Raw genomic sequence first — 23,399 nt, 5'->3', positions numbered from 1 at the left:
CTCCACTCTGAAGCTCCACTCTGACGCTCCACTCTGACGCTCCACTCTGACGCTCCACTCTGACGCTCCACTCTGACGCTCCACTCTGAAGCTCCACTCTGAAGCTCCACTCTGCACTCTGAAGCTCCACTCTGAAGCTCCACTCTGCACTCTGAAGCTCCACTCTGAAGCTCCACTCTGAAGCTCCGCTCTGAAGCTCCGCTCTGAAGCTCCACTCTGAAGCTCCACTCTGACGCTCCACTCTGACGCTCCACTCTGACGCTCCACTCTGACGCTCCACTCTGAAGCTCCACTCTGCACTCTGAAGCTCCACTCTGAAGCTCCACTCTGCACTCTGAAGCTCCACTCTGAAGCTCCACTCTGAAGCTCCACTCTGAAGCTCCACTCTGAAGCTCCACTCTGAAGCTCCACTCTGAAGCTCCACTCTGAAGCTCCACTCTGAAGCTCCACTCTGAAGCTCCACTCTGCACTCTGAAGCTCCACTCTGAATCTGCACTCTGAAGCTCCACTCTGAAGCTCCACTCTGAAGCTCCACTCTGAAGCTCCACTCTGAAGCTCCACTCTGAAGCTCCACTCTGAAGCTCCACTCTGCACTCTGAATCTGCACTCTGAAGCTCCACTCTGAAGCTCCACTCTGAAGCTCCACTCTGAAGCTGCACTCTGAAGCTCCACTCTGAAGCTCCACTCTGAAGCTCCACTCTGCACTCTGAAGCTCCACTCTGAACCTCCACTCTGAAGCTCCACTCTGAAGCTCCACTCTGAAGCTCCACTCTGAAGCTCCACTCTGAAGCTCTACTCTGAAGCTCTACTCTGCACTCTGAAGCTCCACTCTGAAGCTCCACTCTGCACTCTGAAGCTCCACTCTGAAGCTCCACTCTGCACTCTGAAGCTCCACTTTGAAGCTCCACTCTGAAGCTCCACTCTGAAGCTCCACTCTGAAGTTCCACTTTGAAGCTCCACTCTGAAGCTCCACTCTGAAGCTCCACTCTGAAGCTCCACTCTGCACTCTGAAGCTCCACTCTGAAGCTCCACTCTGCACTCTGAAGCTCCACTCTGAAGCTCCACTCTGCACTCTGAAGCTCCACTCTGAAGCTCCACTCTGAATCTGCACTCTGAAGCTCCACTCTGCACTCTGAAGCTCCACTCTGAAGCTCCACTCTGCACTCTGAAGCTCCACTCGGAAGCTCCACTCTGCACTCGGAAGCTCCACTCGGAAGCTCCACTCTGAAGCTCCACTCTGAAGCTCCACTCTGAAGCTCCACTCTGAAGCTCCACTCTGAAGCTCCACTCTGCACTCTGAAGCTCCACTCTGAAGCTCCACTCTGCACTCTGAAGCTCCACTCTGAAGCTCCACTCTGCACTCTGAAGCTCCACTCTGCACTCTGAAGCTCCACTCTGAAGCTCCACTCTGAAGCTCCACTCTGAAGCTCCACTCTGAAGCTCCACTCTGCACTCTGAAGCTCCGCTCTGAAGCTCCACTCTGCACTCTGAAGCTCCACTCGGAAGCTCCACTCTGAAGCTCCACTCGGAAGCTCCACTCTGAAGCTCCACTCTGAAGCTCCACTCTGCACTCTGAAGCTCCACTCTGAAGCTCCACTCTGCACTCTGAAGCTCCACTCTGCACTCTGAAGCTCCACTCTGAAGCTCCACTTTGAAGCTCCACTCTGAAGCTCCACTCTGAAGCTCCACTCTGCACTCTGAAGCTCCACTCTGAAGCTCCACTCTGAAGCTCCACTCTGAAGCTCCACTCTGCACTCTGAAGCTCCACTCTGAAGCTCCACTCTGAAGCTCCACTCTGAAGCTCCACTCTGAAGCTCCACTCTGAAGCTCCACTCTGAAGCTCCACTCTGAAGCTCCACTCTGAAGCTCCACTCTGCACTCTGAAGCTCCACTCTGAATCTGCACTCTGAAGCTCCACTCTGAAGCTCCACTCTGAAGCTCCACTCTGAAGCTCCACTCTGAAGCTCCACTCTGAAGCTCCACTCTGAAGCTCCACTCTGCACTCTGAATCTCCACTCTGAAGCTCCACTCTGAAGCTCCACTCTGAAGCTCCACTCTGAAGCTCCACTCTGAAGCTCCACTCTGAAGCTGCACTCTGAAGCTCCACTCTGAAGCTCCACTCTGCACTCTGAAGCTCCACTCTGAACCTCCACTCTGAAGCTCCACTCTGAAGCTCCACTCTGAAGCTCCACTCTGAAGCTCCACTCTGAAGCTCCACTCTGAAGCTCTACTCTGAAGCTCTACTCTGCACTCTGAAGCTCCACTCTGAAGCTCCACTCTGCACTCTGAAGCTCCACTCTGAAGCTCCACTCTGCACTCTGAAGCTCCACTTTGAAGCTCCACTCTGAAGCTCCACTCTGAAGCTCCACTCTGAAGCTCCACTCTGAAGCTCCACTTTGAAGCTCCACTCTGAAGCTCCACTCTGAAGCTCCACTCTGAAGCTCCACTCTGAAGCTCCACTCTGCACTCTGAAGCTCCACTCTGAAGCTCCACTCTGCACTCTGAAGCTCCACTCTGAAGCTCCACTCTGCACTCTGAAGCTCCACTCTGAATCTGCACTCTGAAGCTCCACTCTGCACTCTGAAGCTCCACTCTGAAGCTCCACTCTGCACTCTGAAGCTCCACTCGGAAGCTCCACTCTGCACTCTGAAGCTCCACTCGGAAGCTCCACTCGGAAGCTCCACTCTGAAGCTCCACTCTGAAGCTCCACTCTGAAGCTCCACTCTGAAGCTCCACTCTGAAGCTCCACTCTGCACTCTAAAGCTCCACTCTGAAGCTCCACTCTGCACTCTGAAGCTCCACTCTGAAGCTCCACTCTGCACTCTGAAGCTCCACTCTGCACTCTGAAGCTCCACTCTGAAGCTCCACTCTGAAGCTCCACTCTGAAGCTCCACTCTGAAGCTCCACTCTGAAGCTCCACTCTGAAGCTCCACTCTGAAGCTCCACTCTGCACTCTGAAGCTCCGCTCTGAAGCTCCACTCTGCACTCTGAAGCTCCACTCGGAAGCTCCACTCTGAAGCTCCACTCTGAAGCTCCACTCTGAAGCTCCACTCTGCACTCTGAAGCTCCACTCTGAAGCTCCACTCTGCACTCTGAAGCTCCACTCTGCACTCTGAAGCTCCACTCTGAAGCTCCACTTTGAAGCTCCACTCTGAAGCTCCACTCTGAAGCTCCACTCTGCACTCTGAAGCTCCACTCTGAAGCTCCACTCTGAAGCTCCACTCTGAAGCTCCACTCTGAAGTCCCACTCTGCACTCTGCACTCTGCACTCTGCACTCTGCACTCTGGAATCTGAATCTCCACTCTGCACTCTGAATCTCCACTCTGCACTCTGCACACGCAATTTTGGGTGGGCGACAGGTAAAACACCAAGGCTGTCTAACCTTGATTCCACCTCATATCTCTTTCATGAACCACCATACATGTCCTGCCCATTTATTTCACTCATGCATGGTTTTTTTTAATCCCTGCTTTCTCCCTTTGTCAGCGTTTTACCGTCATTTTCTTGATCAGTCTTCATCCCGTTTCTCTCTCTTATTTTGGATGGAGGCTGGTGTTAAAACAATAATAAGTGCGGGTTTTCACATACGAGCGCTGGTGGACCCCTGCAACCAGCTCAGCTGCTCAAAGTAAGCACGGTATAATCTTCATGCCTCCTACTTTCCCTGCAGCCAACCATCTCCTCGGATGACGGGCTGCCGGCGATACCTCCCTGCAGCTTGGTTTGACCTTCATGCCCTTTCCCGGCGGGTGCCCTCAATCCCGGACCAGATTCGGGGGCGTTCCCGAGAAGAGGCTTTCGGCTGACGTAGCCAAAAGCCAAAGAATCTCGGGAACGCCCCCGTGTCTGGTCCGGCATTGACGGACAGGCCCCTCGTCCAATGGCTAGGCTCCATTTATGGAGCCAGCCAATGAATGACGAGGGCCGACCCAAACCCACACACAGTACTCATTAGGTTTTTGCCTGCACAAAAAAGATGCGCAGAGCGCATCTTTTTGGCGAGGCAAAACCTAAAAATGATGATTGCCTAATTGCCTGCTTAAGTCTAAAGGCAAAATATGCTCTTGGACTAAAATAAATACTGGTTGTGATAGTAGTGTCAGGTATTAAGGAAACTACTTTAAGCGAGGGTGTGCTTTTTGTTATAGAGCAGAATGTGAGCACTCAGAGTGAAGCTAGCCAATGACTGAAGTGGGCTGACCAACTGCCCCTGCAGTGAGTGGAAGAAAATGTGAATAAGCAAACACCAGAGCAGTGGATGAAGAAGGCTGGTCAAAAGACCCTTTAGAAACGTGTGTGGTGTGTGTGCACGCTTTTATTGACATTAAAAGATTTCGGCTAACCCTGGACATAACAAGGATGAGAGAAATGGACAGCCCTGAAAACGGCTCTCGCCTGTACAACATAAACATATATATATATACACACACATACAATATAAAAATGCTGTGGCTATAATTCCTTTGATAAATATTTATTTTTTCATTTGCTGTCATATACAATCTAGTGGCAAGTGATACAAATTCTTTAGTAAATGAAAACATTAGGAGTGTATTTTACAAAAAGGGCCACCATACTCTGTCATATCCCGTTCCACCATCTAGACTGACTGCGTTGTTTTCTTGCATTCATAGTTTGAGTCAACATTGTGTACATATACATTACAGTGCAAAGTCAAACACTTACAGAAGCAAGGCAAAATATAAGGCCCATACCCTGGATAGTAACAATATTTGTTTGTTGTCTCTTGGCATAATATTTTGTTTTATAGCAATAGACAGCTGAAACAAATGACTACCACTTTGACTTGAAAGAAGAGTGTATATGTGGTGAAACTGTGGGAACAACCTTTTTAACGCAAATTTTAGCACGCAGTGCTATTACAACGCAGACTTTAAAACGAAAACCATTACAACGCATTACACAGGGGGGCGCTCTGGGATAGGGAATAGTTTTAATTTACTATCCAACACCTTCCCTTGTGTCCACGGGGACTGGTGTTGGAATAGTAAATTAAACTATTCACTATCCAGCACCCCCAGCGTAATGCGTTGCAATGGAATGCGTTTTAAAACTTCCGTTGTTACAGCATGCGTGGTAAAAGCATGCGTTGTAACAACGTACATCCGAAACTGTACCAGCAGGTACGACTACCAGAAACAAAACTGTCTACCACTACTTGTTTGGAATATGCATACAGATGTGATTATAATGATATCAGACCGATTTGTTATAGTTTTCTATTAAAAGGATTGCTAATGGATTAGTAACGAAAAAAATCAAATGCTGTATAAAGATGTTCCGGTTCCATGGGCTCGTAGTATCCAGCCCATTCTGTTTCTTCTACAACATTTTATACAAGCCGTTACATCTGGCATCTTTTGGCGTATTTCCCCAGTCTTTTTGCTTTCTGACATCTGGGTTTTGTCTCTGTTTTTGCTGGTTTAGTGTCTCTGCGCACTTTCTCACTGCTGATCAGTTTTAAAGTGCAAGTGCTCTTATGGTAAATTAGGTTTATAGATTGCTGTTTCCATGTTTGGCTTATTGCCAAGTCCTTAGTATAGTGAACTGTGTGTGCCCAGGGTCTGTAAATCAAATGCTTCTAGGGGGCCTGCAACACTGGCTGTGCAACCCACACAAGCAGCAACTTCAAAGGGTTCTCAGACCTGCCACTGCAGTGTTTGCACACAGTTGTGACTGCAATGTCAGCCTGGCAAGTGCAGCCGCTCGTCATCCCCCAAACCTTTAATTTTCTTAAATATAAGGCACACCTCAAGTAGGCCCAAGGTACCCCTCTCGGCAGGGTGCAGTGTAGGTGAAAGGAAGAATATATACTAGTGTGTGACATGTCCTAATAGTGAAATACAGTGTATTTAGTTTTTCACTATTGGATAGGACAGGATAGAATGGGAGATACTTTGTAGCATCTTACAAGTATAACTTCCCATTGAGACAAGATAGGAGAATGGAGTGTAGTATGCCTGGACTTAGAATTTAATCACACACAATTGTGGAGTGGTGTGGCTCACTGGATAGAGGCGGCAGACCCGGAAGCAGAGGACGGCCCGGGACCAGGGTTCAATTCCCGTCGCGGCAGGATCGTGAACCAGAGTCAGCGGACTCGATAATTCTCGCCTCGGTGCCTACTCTAACCAGGGATTACACTCGGCAACTCTGGGCATTAGCTTGCCTCATCTCCACAACGGCCCCCCACAAACGCCGGGGATGCCTGGTTTCACCTTGGAGATACCCAGGAGGGAACATCTCACAGGGAAAGCCAGGACGGGTTCCCCAGTGGTCTATAGCGCCAGGACGCCTCCGCGTAGCAGTGCGCTTTACAAGACACACACATTTACACACATTTACATCTTTTAGTAAGTATCTTTTTTAAATTATGTGTTTGAAAATGCCACTTTTAGAAAGTAGGTATTTTCTTGCTTAACCATCCTGTATGCCTCTGTTGGGTTGTGTATTGACTGTCTGGCTTTGGAGTGACAGGGGCTGGGGATGTGCATACACTGTAGACAGCCACTGGGGGTCAGGGGGAGTGGAGGTGTGTCCTGCCTTTTCTGGATGAGTCAGGGCTGGGCTAAATAGACCTTGGCTGCATTTAGGGTAGTGGGAGGAGATTTCTTGGCACCTGAATAGGCCTGGTCTGCCTTCCGGCAGCTCATACCGCATCAATCAGCCGGAACAAAGGCACTATTTAGAGAGTCCTTGTAATATGGACTGCGCTGAGAACTCCAAGATGGCGCCCGTCTGGGCGCCCGACAATGCAACACTCAGCGGTCTAGCGTTTCAGGAAGACTGGGGAGAGAACGACGGTTATCTCAGGTGGAGGAGATGGGGATCATCAGGAGGAGCGAAGGAAGCAGCGGAGGAGGGAGCCGAGGAGAGGAGAACGAAGGAGGAGGCGTCGGAGGGTTCCCAGACGCGAGAGGAGGCGAACAGAACCCCAAAATACACCGCGCTAGTATCCGGTAGTTCCCTGAAGGCACAGGACCCCGAGATACCGACTGCTACAGTCACCAGGGACCGTAGCCCCAGGCGAGTAACGGGGAAAGAAGGGTGGAAACAGAGATTGGAGGCAAAGGGGTGGTGGGGGTTTTGGCGCAAATAAGTGCAGGGAATGATTCTCACCCTCCTTGTTACCTCCATTCATTCAACCCACTACCTTCCTTACCTCACTTGTGGTGATCCTAGAAAACTGGTGGAGGGGAGCACCTTAGAGACTATAGGTAATTAGGACAGATAAATGACTGTAGTGTCCTTTCTTTTCTCGGTTTTCCTTGCCTCTTGGGAAGTACCGGCCTGAGTAGCAGAGAGGAAGCAGCGTGGACGACGGAATTAGCTCATCCTGAAAGACTGTTACTTTAAAGAAAAGGAAACTACTGGATTAAGTGGTTTATTCTTCGTGGTGAACATTGCTGCACTCCAACTGTCTGTTCTGAAATAAATAGCCAATACTGACTAATTTATAGAGAACCATGTCTCAATGCAAGGCCATAAGCCCATTCTATATCTATCTTACTTTGGTTGAAGTGGTAAAACCATCACAGTCCTCTAGCACCAATGCCGGTCCGCTACGATGAGGTTGACTGACACTTTTGGATTTGGTTGTCTTCAGCACTGCTGTAGCACCGGATAGAGCTACAGACTTCAAGGAACTGCATTTTCTAAGGTCATCCTTGCAAAGTGCATATTTTGATAATTGTATGATAGATCATTTTCGTTTTGGTCTTGCTTTACGCTGATAAATATTGGATATTTTTCTAAACTGGTGTGGTGTCCTCTTGTAGTGTTCTCACTTTATTACTGTGTGATACATGCAAATGCTTTACACACGGCCTCTGAGATAAGCCGGACTGTTCGTGCCAAGCTACCAAGAGTTTTTTTTTTTTTTTTTTTTTTTTTTTTTTTTAAGGAGTGTAACTCCCTTATCCTGACTAGGAAGAAGGGTCCCTACCATTACAGGTTAACAACCTGCCAACTAGAGACCCTCATTTCTAACACCAGCCAGCTACGGGTCTTTGGTAAAATATAATTTTTTTTGTTGACGTTACTTCTTCATTCCGATCCGGCACCAAACTGCATTGCTCATTTTTGCACCTTGTGAGAGGATGACACCCAATTGCATGACATTGGGTTTGAGCTTTGTGCTTAGTCGTTCAAGGTCTGAAACTCTATTTTGAAAACTGTTATCACTTTTTTTTTATGTTGTACACTTTAGGTTTTATACAAGACTTAAGTGAGGTGCATTGCTGAAGTTGAACCTAGAAATTTTTACAGTTCACATCAAATCGGTTTTGCACTAATTTAATATTACAATTTATTGTTCCATTTACCACAGGTCATACAAAAACGTAGACGCTTACAATCATTTGATAAGGACACATCAATGTGATCCAGATGCTAGAATAAGCAGCCTGGTAATGGTTCTTCAAGCTGGTTTGCATTCATATTCAAAGAAATGCCTACGAAAGGACTGTAAAATTATTTTTCTGTAAGGTCTGGTCTTTCAGACACAAGCTGGACCTAAGATTTCACTTCTGTACATGGCATCAACCTGTATTCTTCTCTTTTTTTTCCAAGTGGATCCTTCCTAGAGCAAGACAGGCAGAATTTGTGAAGTGTGCGAACATCTGTGTAAATTTACCTACTGAGGCTTTTTTCAAGAACAGCTCCGCCATACAAGTCCTGCTCATTGGTGCCTTTAATTAGCAAATTCCACTCTAACAAAACAAAAACTTAAACCCTCCCCAACTCGGAGCTCTCTAATCTGGAAATGTTCCCTCCTTGTTGCTACCATTTGAGGAGGAGGAGCTGGAGGATTGAAGGGATGAGACCATTAACGTAAAGGTTGTGTATCAGACCACTGCTGTGTCACTGACTATGCTGATTACTGGTAACTATTGTCAGGAGTGTGACTATTTTAGCGGAAGATTGAATGAAGACTTGAATAAGAGGATGTCAATTTACCTATCAAAAAAGGTTTATGCTAGTGACAAAATATGCAGTTTCTTTCAAAATGTAACCTACATTTGGTAATTGAAGCGCACGTTCTAACTTGTTTACAAAGCAGTACATAAGTTTATAAGATAGAAAAACAAAATTCTCGTATTGAGTGGCCATGAGAAAGCAGACACTGATCCAAAGTCAGGGCAAAAATCCCTGTCACATTGGCGGTAACCTGAGTTTCCAGATCTCAGATATAAATCCTCTTCCTAAGCAACTTCTCCGGGCCGCACCTCATGGTTATTTGAGGATACAACAGTTCACCATTTACACGTAGAAATATATGTGGCACGTGGAACGAGAAAGGTCAAGGCTGCAAATGTTAATTTGCGCCCACAGGGAACCGTGTCTTGGAATAAAAAGAGGGAAATAGAATGGTAAATAAAAAAAAATGCATGACTTTTTATTCTTTGTGTTTGGGTAAGATTTCCAAATTAAAAAGAAGTTGCTTAGAAAACAACACAATCTAATCCTCTCTCATTAAAGTTTAAATACCGAGACAAGTAGGCTTTCAGTTTGAAATTATGAGTATTTGATTTAATTCGGTGAATAATGTGACTATAGTCTGCTGAAATCCTGTTATTGTTCTCGAGGCTCCAAACCCAAATGACACAAAACCCAGGTAATCATCACAAGCACATGTTAACAGGGCCAACTTTAGATATTTTTCTGACCTCAGCAAGGTATATATATTATACAATCCCTCCTATTGTTTTCGATATCAAAAGTGTGAGCCATTCCAATTTTCCCACTCAACGGACACCCTCCCCTTTCAGCTAGCTATCAAAATTCTCTCACTTTATCTACCAAATGCAGAAAGAGCTCTTCTGACCAACATCTTGGTGCTAAAAATCTGTATACCTACAACCTAATGGTGCCTGTTAGAGATCCACAGCTGAGGGTGTGACAGGCACCTACAGGAGTGGCCCTAAATCACACTTTTTAAAGCAACTTCAATGTACTATTCCAAGGTAACAGGTTATCCACTTTCTTCAGGTACATTGTGACAAAGTGAATATTGAAAGATATGCAAATCATATAACCATAAATACTCAGCAAGGTTCCAAACAGTATAATGTGCTGCATTTTCTGGTGCACGTTTAAAGTAGATCTGTCATGTGCACTGTCATTTTCCTTACCTTACGTTAACAAGCCCGATAATTTCCTTCGAAACAAAGCGAAGAGTAAATGCATTTAAGCCGAAAGTAAGCACTCGAAACAAAACCTGCAAAACAAAAAGCATAAGAAAGCTGGACAACAATGAATGGAAAACAAAACATTACCCAAACCAGTCAGTCAGTCAATGCACATACTTTCTTGACAGATATTTGTGATAGAAAGTGTTATCTCTCATTGTCGGGAAGAGTTTGGCCTAATCCATTTGTGACAGAGCATTGCCACTGAACATACATACCCAAAGCAGTGAACGAGTCTATGAGTGTACAGCAGAATCTGGTCAACAAGCTACCCAAAAATATGCCCAACTGTGCTAGCGAATGGTAATGTGGAATAAATATGCAAAACAAAACACCAGCAGTTGTTCCTTAGAACCCAATGCTGCCAAAGAAACTTTCAGTCATTGAATCGCATAAGCTCTTAAGACTATAAAATAATATATCCGGCAAGTCCAGCTATAGCAGTGGTAAGACCCCACAGTAGAATAGAACAGACCCATTCGTGAAAGACATTATGCCCAACTATTAAAAAATGCTGACAACAATATGGTCATTATTGTGCCACAAAGTGTGTCACACAATGACGATCAGGCTTTTAATGTTGTGTTGGATTTAAATGTTACCACTATCAAAAGTAACACGGTTTACATTTGACTTTCCCTTTGGGAATAATATATAGGGTAGGGGGCCTTCTGTCGCCTTAAAAATAATTGACAAGTATGTACTTCCAGCTTCAATTATTCAGTCTTTACAATGAGCATGTACAGTTTTCAATCGTTCTTTCATGAGCCAACATTGTTAAATAAAAATGGTCAAACATTTTCAGGTGAAGTGGAGCAACCTTGCCACTGGTGTGTTTAGCAAAATCAGAGACTCCTGGCCTGGAGCATGTGGAGGCTCAAAAACATTACATCAAATAAAGATACTGATGAACTGCAATCACCACATACATGCGTGAGTTAAGAGAGCCAAATCCCTCCAGGTCCGAGACACTGCAGTAATTAACAACTGACATTGAAAAGGTCCATATCGTCTCCTATGTTCATGTCTTTAAATCTACTGACAAAAACACAGATGGATTTCAGAACAAATAATTTCGAAAAAAATTAAAAGTAATCCAGGTCAGCAATTTACTTCCTGTTTATATTTCACAATATATTCATCATGCATTCCCTAACAGTAAATGTAAATGTAAATGTACCGGCATTTATAGAGCGCACAGCTACTTCCCTGAGGTAGTGTCCCGGCGCTGTACGTATACCGCTTAGGAACCCTTCCTGGTTTTTTCCCTGTGAGTGTCCACTCCTGGGCACCCCCAGGGTGAAACCAGGCATCCCAGCGCTTTTGGGGCCGTTGTGGAGATTAAGCAAGCTATTGCCTAGAGTCGCAGAGTGGGACCCATGATTAGAATAGGCACTGAGGCGAGAATTATCAGGTCCGAGGAAATTGAGCCCAAGACCCGCCGAGACGGGTATTGGACCGTGGTCCCGGGCCAGACCTCTGCATCAGGGTCTGCCGCTCTAACCATTGAGCAACACTTCTCCACAGTGTCAGCTATTTCCAGGATTTTGTGGCATTTTTTCTGTGTAACCTATTATTCTTGCATAGTACATACTTTCAACTGAGTTACCTCCAGGTGTTTATAACAGGCCAAGATAGAGAGCTCTGGAGTTGAGGCTAAAGCCAGTGTGAGTTTCTCACAGTGCATGTCAGTGAATTAGGAAGGCGTTCAAAATACGCCATCCAATCCTAGAGTTCTCTGCAGTGTGCACAGAACAATGTCACATAATCAGGCTGCAACTGTGACTCTGTGCCAATGTATGAGGAGGTACATAGTTGTCAAAATATAGACATGATAAAGATAAAAAATGGAGTGCTTACTGGTGAGTGGATGTGTTGCATGTTTTGGGGAATTGAAGTGAAGGGAAGTGCATGCAGGGCACAATGAAAGGAAGGTGCTGAAGAGAAAAGAGATGAGGTCAAAGATATGAAGATACGATACCCAGATAGAAGAGATGTGGAGAGAAAAAGGGTGTACGTGCCTGATAGCGTCAACCTAAGGGAAGTGATGGAGACACTCTGAAGACTACTACCCTTTCTACAGGCATCAATAAGGTTTAAATCAAAGTCTCACAATTTCAGAATTGAAAAATGTTCACTATCATTTATTTACAACTAAATCATTGTTTCTCATTTATCTTAAACAGCCAACGATCATTGACAAAACCAACAATCAGCCCTGACTGGGTTTAGGAGTGTTGGTTCTGTTATATATCTGGATGCAATAACAGTAAGCTCAGAGAGACATGAAAAAACCTGTTGAGTGGCACTCCATGGGAATCACAGAAATTTCGTTTAGGCCACGCGATAAAGTACATAGGCCACCCACTTAAGAGACCCCACTTTCCACTTAAAGGCCTGTTTATACTAGGCTTTTATAAGGTAGGTTGGACCACCTACAAAGATGCTTTAACTTTGTTGAATTTCAAGAAGATGTATGTTACGTAAGTCTTGCTTACTTGCATCAATATGCTGTAAACGGCGAATTACCTAAAGCAGAATAATATCATGGGGCAGTCTATTTTCGTGGTTCTAATTTGCCTGCTGTAGCACGTGGTGTAAGATGATCTCAGTACAAGCACTATGTTTAAGGCGGCAGGCGTGCTTACAGCAGACAATTAAAGGATGCCCAGTTGCAGCAAAGAAGCTGAACCAACTTACCTGCAGGAGTATGTTGTAAGAGGCTAATCTTGTGGTGTCAGTCAGCAGGTCCTGGGACTCCATGGTCATTCACAAGAACATTAAAACAACCCAGAGGACTTCTTGTATTGAACATTCAGAATCCTTTGTTGGGTTTTTGTACCGACAGCCTTTCCGAACCCGAACAGAATTTGCCGTGAGTGTAAATAACACCATCTCCTAGTCAATAACACACGAATACCATCTCTCCGGATTTTCTTCCTGTTTGGAGCTACTTGAAAAACAGAGAGCCAATCAGAAAGTGAGTTCATGCTGACTCTCCGGCTAGTGGGCGGTTCAGCCAAACCTACTCTTGTGTCACTGGGAGCTGTACCAACAGCGTAGCCTGTGATTGGTTGTACGCTTTTGTCAAACAAGAATAGGGATCGCCCAGTGTAGGACGGCGCAACATACCTGGATCCTGTAACTTTTCGGCTGATTGTGTGCACAGTGCTTCGAGGGAGAGTCTGCTCTAATTTAACGTCCCTATTCAATAGGTTGGGAGAGCTTCACATTTGTCACAGAGACGAGATGAGTTCGCGAGGGCAAAAAGCAGCTGATATCAGAGCGAACAGACAGAAGCAATGGATCCTAGAGATGCAGCTTCTTCCGTAACTACCCGGTGTACTTCCACTTAACACCGTTTCCGTGTTTGTTTCACGTGGGTTATCAACAGTTTATTTTCTCATCCCGACTTTACATAAATAAACTGCGGCGTGTGCTTTGCGTTTGGTGATTTTCTTTTGTGCATTGCAGAGGAAGACCTTGAGATCTTCAAAGCTTTTAAATGTCACAGGGCCATCCATGCCTGAGCAGCTCGCTTAGACCAATTAACACATTTTGTTTTCACCAAAATTCTTAAATACACCCTGATATAGCTTTCTCTTATATATATAAATATATATGTTACCTACAGTTGCTTTTTGTGATTTGAGGTAAATCTGTTCTGTAGGTTTTGAGAAATTAAGGTTCAGACATTATGTATATCTAATGCTTGGGTTTGTGTTGGGACTACAACATGAGGCGAGACTCAGTTCAAGTACAAGCTTTATTATATCAGCAACAAGACATCAGCGCGCGCGCCGTCTTCAGCCAGCTGGTAAGAACTGACAGGTCAGGGTGCGGCGGCGCTTAACTTCGAACGTTTGGAATCACAACATTCTACAGTGGCGCGCGGAGCCACGGTGTCAATCAAGTCACAATACACCTCCCTTTCCTCTACACGCAGGTAGAGTGTAAACAGAAGAAAGGACAATAGTAGGTAAAGCAACAGGAAGTAGGAACAAGGAACATAACTGGAAGTTATCCCACAATGAAATCATGCAAATGTTGTGGCGGTCTCCTGGCCCGTAAGGGTCTTTGATGAGGTTGAGCTCTATGGTGATCGTGAGACTCATTATAAGTGTCAAAAGCTCTTTGCCCAGTGCTCAAGTTATCCCCGCCAGGACCTGGTGCCCTCACTTCTGCACCTGTGCGAGCACTGTTGAGCAATTGTCGATCAGGGGCTAACATGTAACCAGAACATGAATTCTTGGAGTCAGCATTACTTATGAATGTACTAGGAACACTCACGTGAGCAATACTTTTCTACCCTACGTCGGTTCCATTTTTCTCTATTTTCTAACACCACATAGAAATGGTAAACCTCCTTCAATCCTCACGCATAGATTCCTCACTGTATGTCCTGCTGCCCGCTGACCGAAGACCACCTTGTCGCCAAGAACATGTTGTGACTACAACATGAGGCGGAGACTCAGTTCAAGTACAAGCTTTATTATATCAGAAACAAGACATCAGCGCGCCTGCCGTCTTCAGCCAGCTGGTAAGAACTGACAGGTCAGCGTGCGGAGGCGCTCAACTTCGAACGTTTGGAATCACAACATTCTACCGTGGCGCGCGGAGCGGAGCCACGGTGTCAATCAAGTCACAACAGTTTGCTAGAGTCTTCAAATTATTGAGCAATCTGATTGGCTGAGGGGGCTTTTTGTCCCTTGGCCACTTCATTCCAGCAGAAGCAAGAAACTGCAGTGGGATGTTGCGCACTGATTGACTGGCTGCAACATGAAGAGAAATGTTGTTCCACCATTACAGGACTCCTGCACTTGTTCCCCATGTCCTGAAAATTAATCGGAAGTAAGGTACAAGGTGGCAGGGCAGACATTTTCACCTAACTATAATGTCACTTGAACCCATGTTTTTTGAATTTCCAAAGTTTTTTTTAATGTAAAGTAAGATATTACTACCATACCTAACAATAAAGTCACTTTAACCTTTGTTTTTTCGATATATATATACCATGGGTACTCACAAACTTTCTCTCGGGGGCCAAATTTACAGTGTGGTTTGTGTCCGAGGGCTGCACCGGTGGGGGTGGGGAAGGGGTCTCTCTCTCTCTCGCTCTCTCTCGCTCTCTCCCTCTCCCTCTCTCTCCCTCTCCCCCTCTGACTCTCTCACTCCCTCTCTCCATCTCTCCCTCTGTCTCATTCATTCTGACTGTCTCACTCCCTCTCTCCCTCTGTCTCACTCACCTTGACTGTCTCACTCTCTCTGTCTCCCTCTCTCTCTGTTTCCTTTTCCCTGACTCTATTTCCCTCTCCCTCACTCTATTTCCCTCTCTCTCCTTCCCTCTCCCTCCTTCCCTCTGTCTCCCTCTCTCCTTCCCTCTCCCTCATTCCCTCTGCCTCCCTCTCTCTCTGTTTCCTTCTCCCTCACTCTATTTCCCTCTCCCTCACTCTATTTCCCTCTCCCTCACTCTATTTCCCGCTCCCTCACTCTATTTCCCTCTCTCTCCTTCCCTCTCCCTCCTTCCCTATGTCTCCCTCTCTCTCCTTCCCTCTCCCTCATTCCCTCTGCCTCCCTCTCTCTCCTTCCCCCTACCTCACTTTGAGGTCTCCCTCACTCTGAGTTTTCCCTCTCTCTCCTTCCCTCCCCTTCACTCTGAGCTCTCCCTCTCTCTGAGGTCTCCTTCTCTCTCCTTCCCTCTCCCTCACTCTGAGGTCTCCCTCACTCTGAGGTCTCCCTCACTCTGTCTCCCTCACTCTGAGGTCTCCCTCTCTCTCCTTCAATCTGTCTCCCTCACTGAGGTCTCTCTTTCTCTCGTTCCCTCCCCCTCACTCTGAGGTCTTCCTCTCTCTGAGGTCTCCCTCTCTCTCCTTCTGTCTCCCTCGCTCTGTCTCCCTCGCTCTCCCTCCCTCCCTTGCTCTCCCTCGCTCTCCCTCATTCGCTCTCCCTTGCTTGCTCTCCCTCCCTCCCTCGCTCTCCCTCCCTCACTCTCCCTCCCTCCCTCGCTCTCCCTTGCTTGCTCTCCCTTGCTCTCCCTTCCTCTCTCCCTCGCTCTCCCTCCCTCGCGCTCCCTCCCTCGCTTTCTCCCTCCCTTGCTCTCTCCCTCCCTCGCGCTCTCTCCTTCGCGCTCCATCTCCCTCCCTCGCACTCCCTCCCTCGCGCTCCCTCTCCCTTGCTCCCTCTCGCTCTCCCTCGCTTGCTCTACCTCCCTCACTCTCCCTCCCTCCCTCGCTCTCCCTCCCTAGCTCTCCCTCCCTAGCTCTCCCTCCCTCGCTCTCCCTCCCTCACTCTCTCTCGCTCGCCCTCTCTCCCTCTCCCTCGCTCTCCCTCTCCCTCGCTTGCTCTCCCTCCCTCGCTCTCCCTCCAGTTCCCTCCCTTGCTCTCCCTCTCCCTCCCTCTCTTGCTCTCCCTCTCCCTCCCTCCCTCGCTCTCCCTCCCTTGCTCTCCCTCCCTCGCTCTCCCTCCCTCCATCGCTCTCCCTTCCTTGCACTCCCTCCCTTGCTCTCCCCCTCTCTTGCTCTCCCTCCCTTTCTCGCTCTCCCTCGCTTGCTCTCCCTTCCTCCCTCCCTCCCTCTCCCTTCCTTGCTCTCCCTCGCTTGCTCGCCCTCCCACCCTCGCTCCCTCGCTCTCCCTCGCTTGCTCTCCCTTCCTCCCTTGCGCTCCCTCCCTCATTCTCACTCGCTTTCTCTCCCTCCCTCGCTTGCTCTCGCTCCCTCGCTTGCTCTCCCTCCCTCGTTTGCTCTCCCTCCCTCGTTTGCTCTCCCTCGCTCTCCCTCCCTCCCTCGCCCTCCCTCGCCCTCCCTCGCTCTCCCTCGCTCTCCCTCCCTCACTCTCCCTCCCTCGCTCTCCCTTCCTCGCTCTCCCTCCCTCGCTCTCCCTCCCTCGCTCTCCCTCCCTCGCTCTCCCTCCCTCCCTCGCTATCCCTCCTCACTCTGCCTGTGTGTGCCCGGGCTGTGACAGCTTCCAGGCGCACACACACAGCCGCACCCAAGCACTTCACAGGTCTTTAAAAGACCAACAGCATTTTAATGAGGCTTAGTTCACCTCTCAGCGCCCCTGCAGCCCCACTGACTATGGCGGGAATCACCCGGCCCCCACAGAGCAGCAGAGTCTGAGTCGCACTCTGGTTGCTGACACTTTAAAAAAAACTAAAAAAAACTTTGGTACGATGTCTGCAAGGTCCGCGGGCCGCCAGGAAGGCTTGCCGGGCCGCCACCGACCCGCGGGCCGTACTATGAGTACCCCTGATATATACCAACTATAATTGAGGGATTCTACACATGTCGCACTGATTATGCGGTGTATGTACTACGTTGCACTTGCAATTTAAGATATGTCGGTAACACTAAGCTACAGGTATACAACCGCATACTCCAACATTTGAGGGCACTAGTCAACTCAGACCCAAATTATCCTGTAGCCAGGCACCTTAAGTTAGCCCATAAAAACAACTTGAAAGATCTGGACTACTTTATGATAGGGGCGGTTCCTAAAAACATTAGAGGAGGTAACCGTGAGCGTCAGCTAAGACAATTGGAAAGTAGATTCATCCTGGAGCGCGATACTAAGATGCCAAACGGGCTTAACATGCGGGAGGACCTTCACAATTTCTTATAAAATAGTCCTTTGTCTTCCTTTAATCCTCCTTATATATGACCCTTTAAGTTTTTTCTTGCATTATGATACCTTTGTAAGTCCAATTGCTGAGTTCATTTGGTTGTTTATCCAGCTATGTATTGACACTACCCCCTTCCTTTTCAATTTTAGGTTTTTCTTCTATAAACATTTAGTTTTCTGTCAATTTTTGTTTATGATAACGAGTTTAGTCATTGGGCACTGGCCCACTGATCAATTACCATTTCATTACATTAGCATTGATTGTGTATCAATTATTAATTTTTAACTTCAAGGTTAATTATATACAGATTTTCCTTTTTGGGTGACTGCTGCTAGGTTTCACTTTCCCTTTATCTATGGGCATAACTCCCGGGGCTCCGGGATTACAGGAATTACTGCTACTATTCTATTTAATTTTTAATTTACATAGATGTTTTCATATGCACATTTGGCACTTTTACACAGCACTTTAGCATAATTTTGGGCAATATTTGCACATGAGTCTTGATCTATTATTAGATCTTCGAGATACATTTCTTGCTCTAGTGTCGCATGTTTACAGAACATTTGCACATATTAATACATGATGACTTATCATATGTTATTTGAACATTAGTAGAAACAGCTATTCCCTTCACTATTGATTTGATGTCATTTAATGTATTTATATGGTATGTGTGAAACTATATTTATTGATTTTATCTTCAATATTTATTTATGTATTTATGCATTTAAAATGTTGCAATTTGCACTTATGTGAAGCATATTTCTTTATATCCCAGAATCATATGTACAAAGAAGGTATCTTTTATCTATGTCTATGATCAAGTGACCTCCCAATTGATGAACTGACTCAAATGCATTCTATTGGCCATTATCATCTTTAGTTTCACATTTAAGTATCACGAGAACTGTGGCGTGTTATATGATCAAGACAGACTGGATCTGTCGAAACGCGTTGCTGCGCTAGTGCACATTGGCGTATTGCAGGATTTTGTGATATATATGTATATGTATATATATATATATATATATATATATATATATATATATATATATATATATATATATATATATATATATATATATATATATATAAATATATATATATATTCTACTGGCGGTCGCCAGTAGATAGTTTTAGTTAGGACCTATTTTCCATAGGAAATACGCAACATTCTATTCCCAATAACTTTGGCGCCGATTGACAAATCTTCGCGAAATTTTCAAAACCTATGGCCCGCTCTGCTCCGCTCCTATCCTGAAAGTTTCAGGGTGATTCGGCAAGCGGGGGGCAAGAAAAAAAAGCGATCCCAAAATGTGTTTTCCCTATGCATTTTTTCTATAGGAAACTTTAGACACAGCTACAGCCCGAACTGCTGAACGGAATTACACCAATTTTGGCAAAAAGGTAGCTCTTGGTTCAGAAAGATCCCCTTTTGTTAAATGGTGTAAATCCGTTCAGTAGTTGTTTTGATATCTATGGCCGCGCAGGATCCGCGCACCCTCCCGATCACGAGCTTTATGATAATTGGCTGTCAACACTCCAAACCAGGAAGTGTTGGCAGCCATCTTGTGCCTCGGTAGAACCGAGGCACAAGAAATCCGTGAAAAAAATGCACAAAACACGAAAAGGGGGCAGGGTAGAAACACCCTGACCCCCTAGGCCTGTTTAGGGGGTCCTAAAAGAACCCCCAGGGCCCAGAAACATAAAAAAGAAAAAACGTTAAAATCTGGCAGGATGCGCGGATCCAGCCGCAAAACAAAACAAAGCGCGGCCTCCCATGCTTCGTTACTATTTAGCCCCCGGGGCCACCACCCCCGGGGCTTTCTTACAATATGTGCGGGGGAACTCACAGCCACCCCGGGGCTTCAAACATAAATGGTTGGGGGGCTCAAAGGCCCCCCAAGCCCTGGGGACCGCCACTGCGGGGCTTTATGAGATTATTGGCGGGGGCTCACAGGCCCCCCCAGCCCCGGGGACCGCCACCCACCGGGGCTATGAAAATACATGGGTGGGGGTCTCAAAGGCCCCCAAGCACTGGGGACTGCCACCCCGGGGCTTTAACAAAATATTTGCGGGGGCGCACGGCCCTCCCGCAGCCCCGGGGACCGCCAACTCCAGGGCTTGTGTTTTTAAAAAATTTCTATTCAAAATAACCTCTTTGGGGGGGCTTGAGCCCCCCCACACGCCCCGGGGACCGCCACCTCCCCGGGGCTCTAAGTAATAAAATTGGGGTGTATGTGATGGTCCCCCAGCTCTCGGGACCACCACCTCCCTGGGGCTTTGGTAACTTGCTGAAGGGTGAGCCGCGCGGCCACCCTCCTGGAGCCTGTAATGGCCCTGGGGACTGCCACCTCCCAGGGCCGGCTCCTGCAGTGTCCTGGGGTGGCCACCCACAGGACACTACTGTTTGCTATTTTGTAAGAGAGAGCAGGAAACCTGCTCTCTCTTACAAAAACCAAAGACGATTGCTTTTCCACATGTGGAGCTGCATCTTAGCAGCTCCCCATGTGGAAAAGCAATGCAGGTTCCCTAAGGACTCGGGGAGTCGGCAGGACCGTGGGGGGGATTGGGGACCCCCTCACTGTCCCCAACGGAGAGGGCCAGCCCCGGGGATGGGGTCCCCAGGGCCAGAAGTGGCACCAGGAGGGGGGGCCACGCGGCCCCCCTCCTCAAAAATGTATTAAAAAGGCTGGCCCCGGGGGATGGGGTCCCCGGGCCCGTAAGTGGCCTGAGGAGGGAGGCAACGCAGCTCCCCTCCAAATCTATTAAAAAAAATAAAATGGCCATGCCCTGGAGTGTGGGGTCCCCGGGGCCGATTATGGTCTCGGGAGGGGGGCCACGCGGGCCCCTTCCAAATTTTAAACAAAAAATTAAAATTAGGGGGCAGGCTCTGGGGGATGGGATCCCCAGGGCCAATTAATTATGAAAAGAAGGTGGGCCACACAGCCCCCCTTCTTAAAAAATAAATAAAAAAAGACCAGCATCACGCCGGAGGCCCGCTCCTCCTTGCAGCACTCTGCAAACGCACCCCTGGCGCGTTTGCAGATGGGAAACTAATTCCCCTTGAATACTGGAGGTCCTTGGGGGCCAACTAGCCCACCAGAAACCTCCAGTATGCCCCAGGGACCCTCAGGATTCAAGGGGAGTTAATCCCCCAACTTAAAACGCACCACGGGGCACGTTTGTACAGTGGTGAAGGGAGGGGGCGGGGCCTGAGTTCACATGTGTGCAGACACACCCTGTGGCACAGTTTAAGTTGGGGGATGAATTCCTCGTCAATCCTGAGGGTCCCTGGGGGCCAACTAGCCCACCAGGTACCTCCAGTAAGCGCCACGGAGCTGCGTTGCAGAGTGTTGTAAAAAGGGGCGTGGCCTCTGAATATCTCTCTGCAATGCAGCCCCTTGTCACATACTGGGGAACCTGGTGGGCTAGTTGGCCCCCAGGGAGCCACAGGATTGAGGAGGAATTGATTCTCTAACTTAAAACGTGCCACAGGGCGTGTTTGCAGACATGTCACCCCAGGCCACGCCTCCTTCCTTCACCACTGGGCAAACGCGTCCCGTGGCGCGTTTTAAGTTGGGGAATTAATTCTCTTTGAATACTGAGGGTCCCTGAGGGCCAAATAGCCCAACAGGTATCTGCAGTATGCGCCAGGGAGCTGCGTTGCAGACAGGTGTTCAGAGGCCACGCCCCTTTTTACACCTCTCTGGAACGCAGCTCTGTGGCGCTTACTGGAGGTACCTAGTGGGCTAGTTTGACCCTTGGGACCCTTAAGATTCAAGGGGACTTAATCTCTCAACTTAGAATGGCCACAGGGCGTGTTTATACAGTGGAGAAGGGAGGGGACGGGCCTGAGGTGACGTGTGCAAACACGCCCTGTGGTGCGTTGTAAGTGTGGGAAATAATTCCCCTTCAATCCTTAGGGACCTTGGGGGCCAACTAGCCCACCGGGTGCTTCCAGGAAGCGCCACCGCGCTGCGTTGCAGAGAGGTGGTGCAGTCTGTGCCCATTTTCTCTGCAACGCAGCTCTTTGGTGCTAACTAGAGATACCTGATGGGCTAGTTGTACCCAAGGGACACTCAGGATTCAAGGGGACTTTATCCCCCAAATTAAAACGGCCACAGGGCGTGTTTGCACATGTCAGCTCAGCCACCACCTCCCTTCACCAGTGTGCAAACACGCCCTGTGGCGAGTTTTAAGAGGTAGTTTTAAATCCCCTGCCCTAATATATACTATGGGCTTACAGAGGAGGGCATGCTAATAACAGGGGTACCCCAACGCATAGTATTCCCTAATGTATATAGGTGTTTTAACTGTATTCTAAGTGTGTTTCAGCATAGCGCTGGCTCTTGGACTGGTTAGTCAGAGTCAGTTACCACCAGTACCCATCTGAAAAAGTTGAGGGTACATGATGATTTTGCTACAAGTCCTCTTTCTGCTCCTCTGTTTGTTCTTTCTGTATGTCTACCTTCTTCCTGCACTTTTCTTCGTCTTTGAGGACTTCTGTTGCTTCTGTTGCTTCTTTCTGCATTTCTTTTTCTTCTTTCTGTGTGTTTTTTCCTCTTTCTTCACATGTCCTACCTCTGTAGGCATAGTTAGAAACTAGCATTTAAAAAAGCTTTGAAATTCACTTAAAACACCATAGCTTTAAGTTACTTTAAAGTCAGAAATTAGCATTTAAAAAACCTTTGAAATTCACTGAAAAAACCATAGGTTTCAGGCACGTTATAGTTAGGAATTAGCATTTAAAAAAACCTTAGAAATTCACAGAAAAAAACATAGGTTTCAGGGGCATTATATTTAGCTGGATAGTTCACTCGTACAAAACCATTGAAATTCCCCCATTATAGTTAGTTCAGCTAACTATAAGTTGCGCGCCCGCAATGCACTGCTGATGACGTCACATATTACATCACTCATGACATGCTCAGTAACATCACTCATGACATCACTCATGACATCTCAAATGACATCACTGATGACATGAGTGGCAGACTTCCTCTCACCCTAATATAACCTTTGATACACACATTCAAAAATAGAAACTAACATTTTCAAAGAAATGGACATACCAATACCAGTTACAACAACCTATTCAGTAATTCCAAGATCTACATACACATCCACGTATACACCAACAGTCCTATATAGTCACTCATACATGTACTCACTCATCATATGTACTCATACACCTATACATCCTGTTACACACCGCCACTCATTCATAGAGTTACTCACACATGCTCACTCATGCTAATAAATAATAAAACATCAATTTACTTACATATACAGTTATACACACACCACTACACTTACTTCTACAGAAACGTACACATACTTACTCTCCTAAACAATCAGTTATAGAAACATACACTTATTTATACAAGAACTCTTCCAATCTCTCACTCTCACAGCCACATCACCCCCACCTGAGAGAACTACACTGGCTCCCCGTAGTCAAGAGGATCACGTTGAAGCTCCTCACCCACGCACACAAGGCACCCCATAACACCAGACCAGCCTACCTGAACAGCAGACTCAACTTCTACACCCCTACCCACCA

General features: G+C 47.1%; 1 protein-coding gene across 1 annotated transcript in view; it reads right to left on the bottom strand.

Annotated features, from left to right (window-relative positions):
- Positions 1-13,204, bottom strand: part of RFT1 (RFT1 glycolipid translocator homolog) — a 115,587-nt gene extending 102,383 nt beyond the window's left edge. The window contains exons 1-2 of the mRNA XM_086939185.1: positions 12,913-13,204; positions 10,156-10,241 (exon numbers count right to left, since the gene is read on the bottom strand). Of these exons, the coding sequence (XP_086795311.1) occupies positions 10,156-10,241; positions 12,913-12,981 (155 nt within the window). The 5' untranslated portion in view covers positions 12,982-13,204. The remainder of the gene's footprint in view (positions 1-10,155; positions 10,242-12,912) is intronic.
- Between the last annotated feature and the right edge of the window lie 10,195 nt (positions 13,205-23,399).

Source organism: Lissotriton vulgaris, chromosome 9, assembly GCF_964263255.1.
Source record: "Lissotriton vulgaris chromosome 9, aLisVul1.2, whole genome shotgun sequence".
NCBI classification, from domain to species: domain Eukaryota; kingdom Metazoa; phylum Chordata; class Amphibia; order Caudata; family Salamandridae; genus Lissotriton; species Lissotriton vulgaris.
Note: the sequence above shows the minus strand (reverse complement) of the source record. Positions and strands in the feature narration are given on the sequence as shown.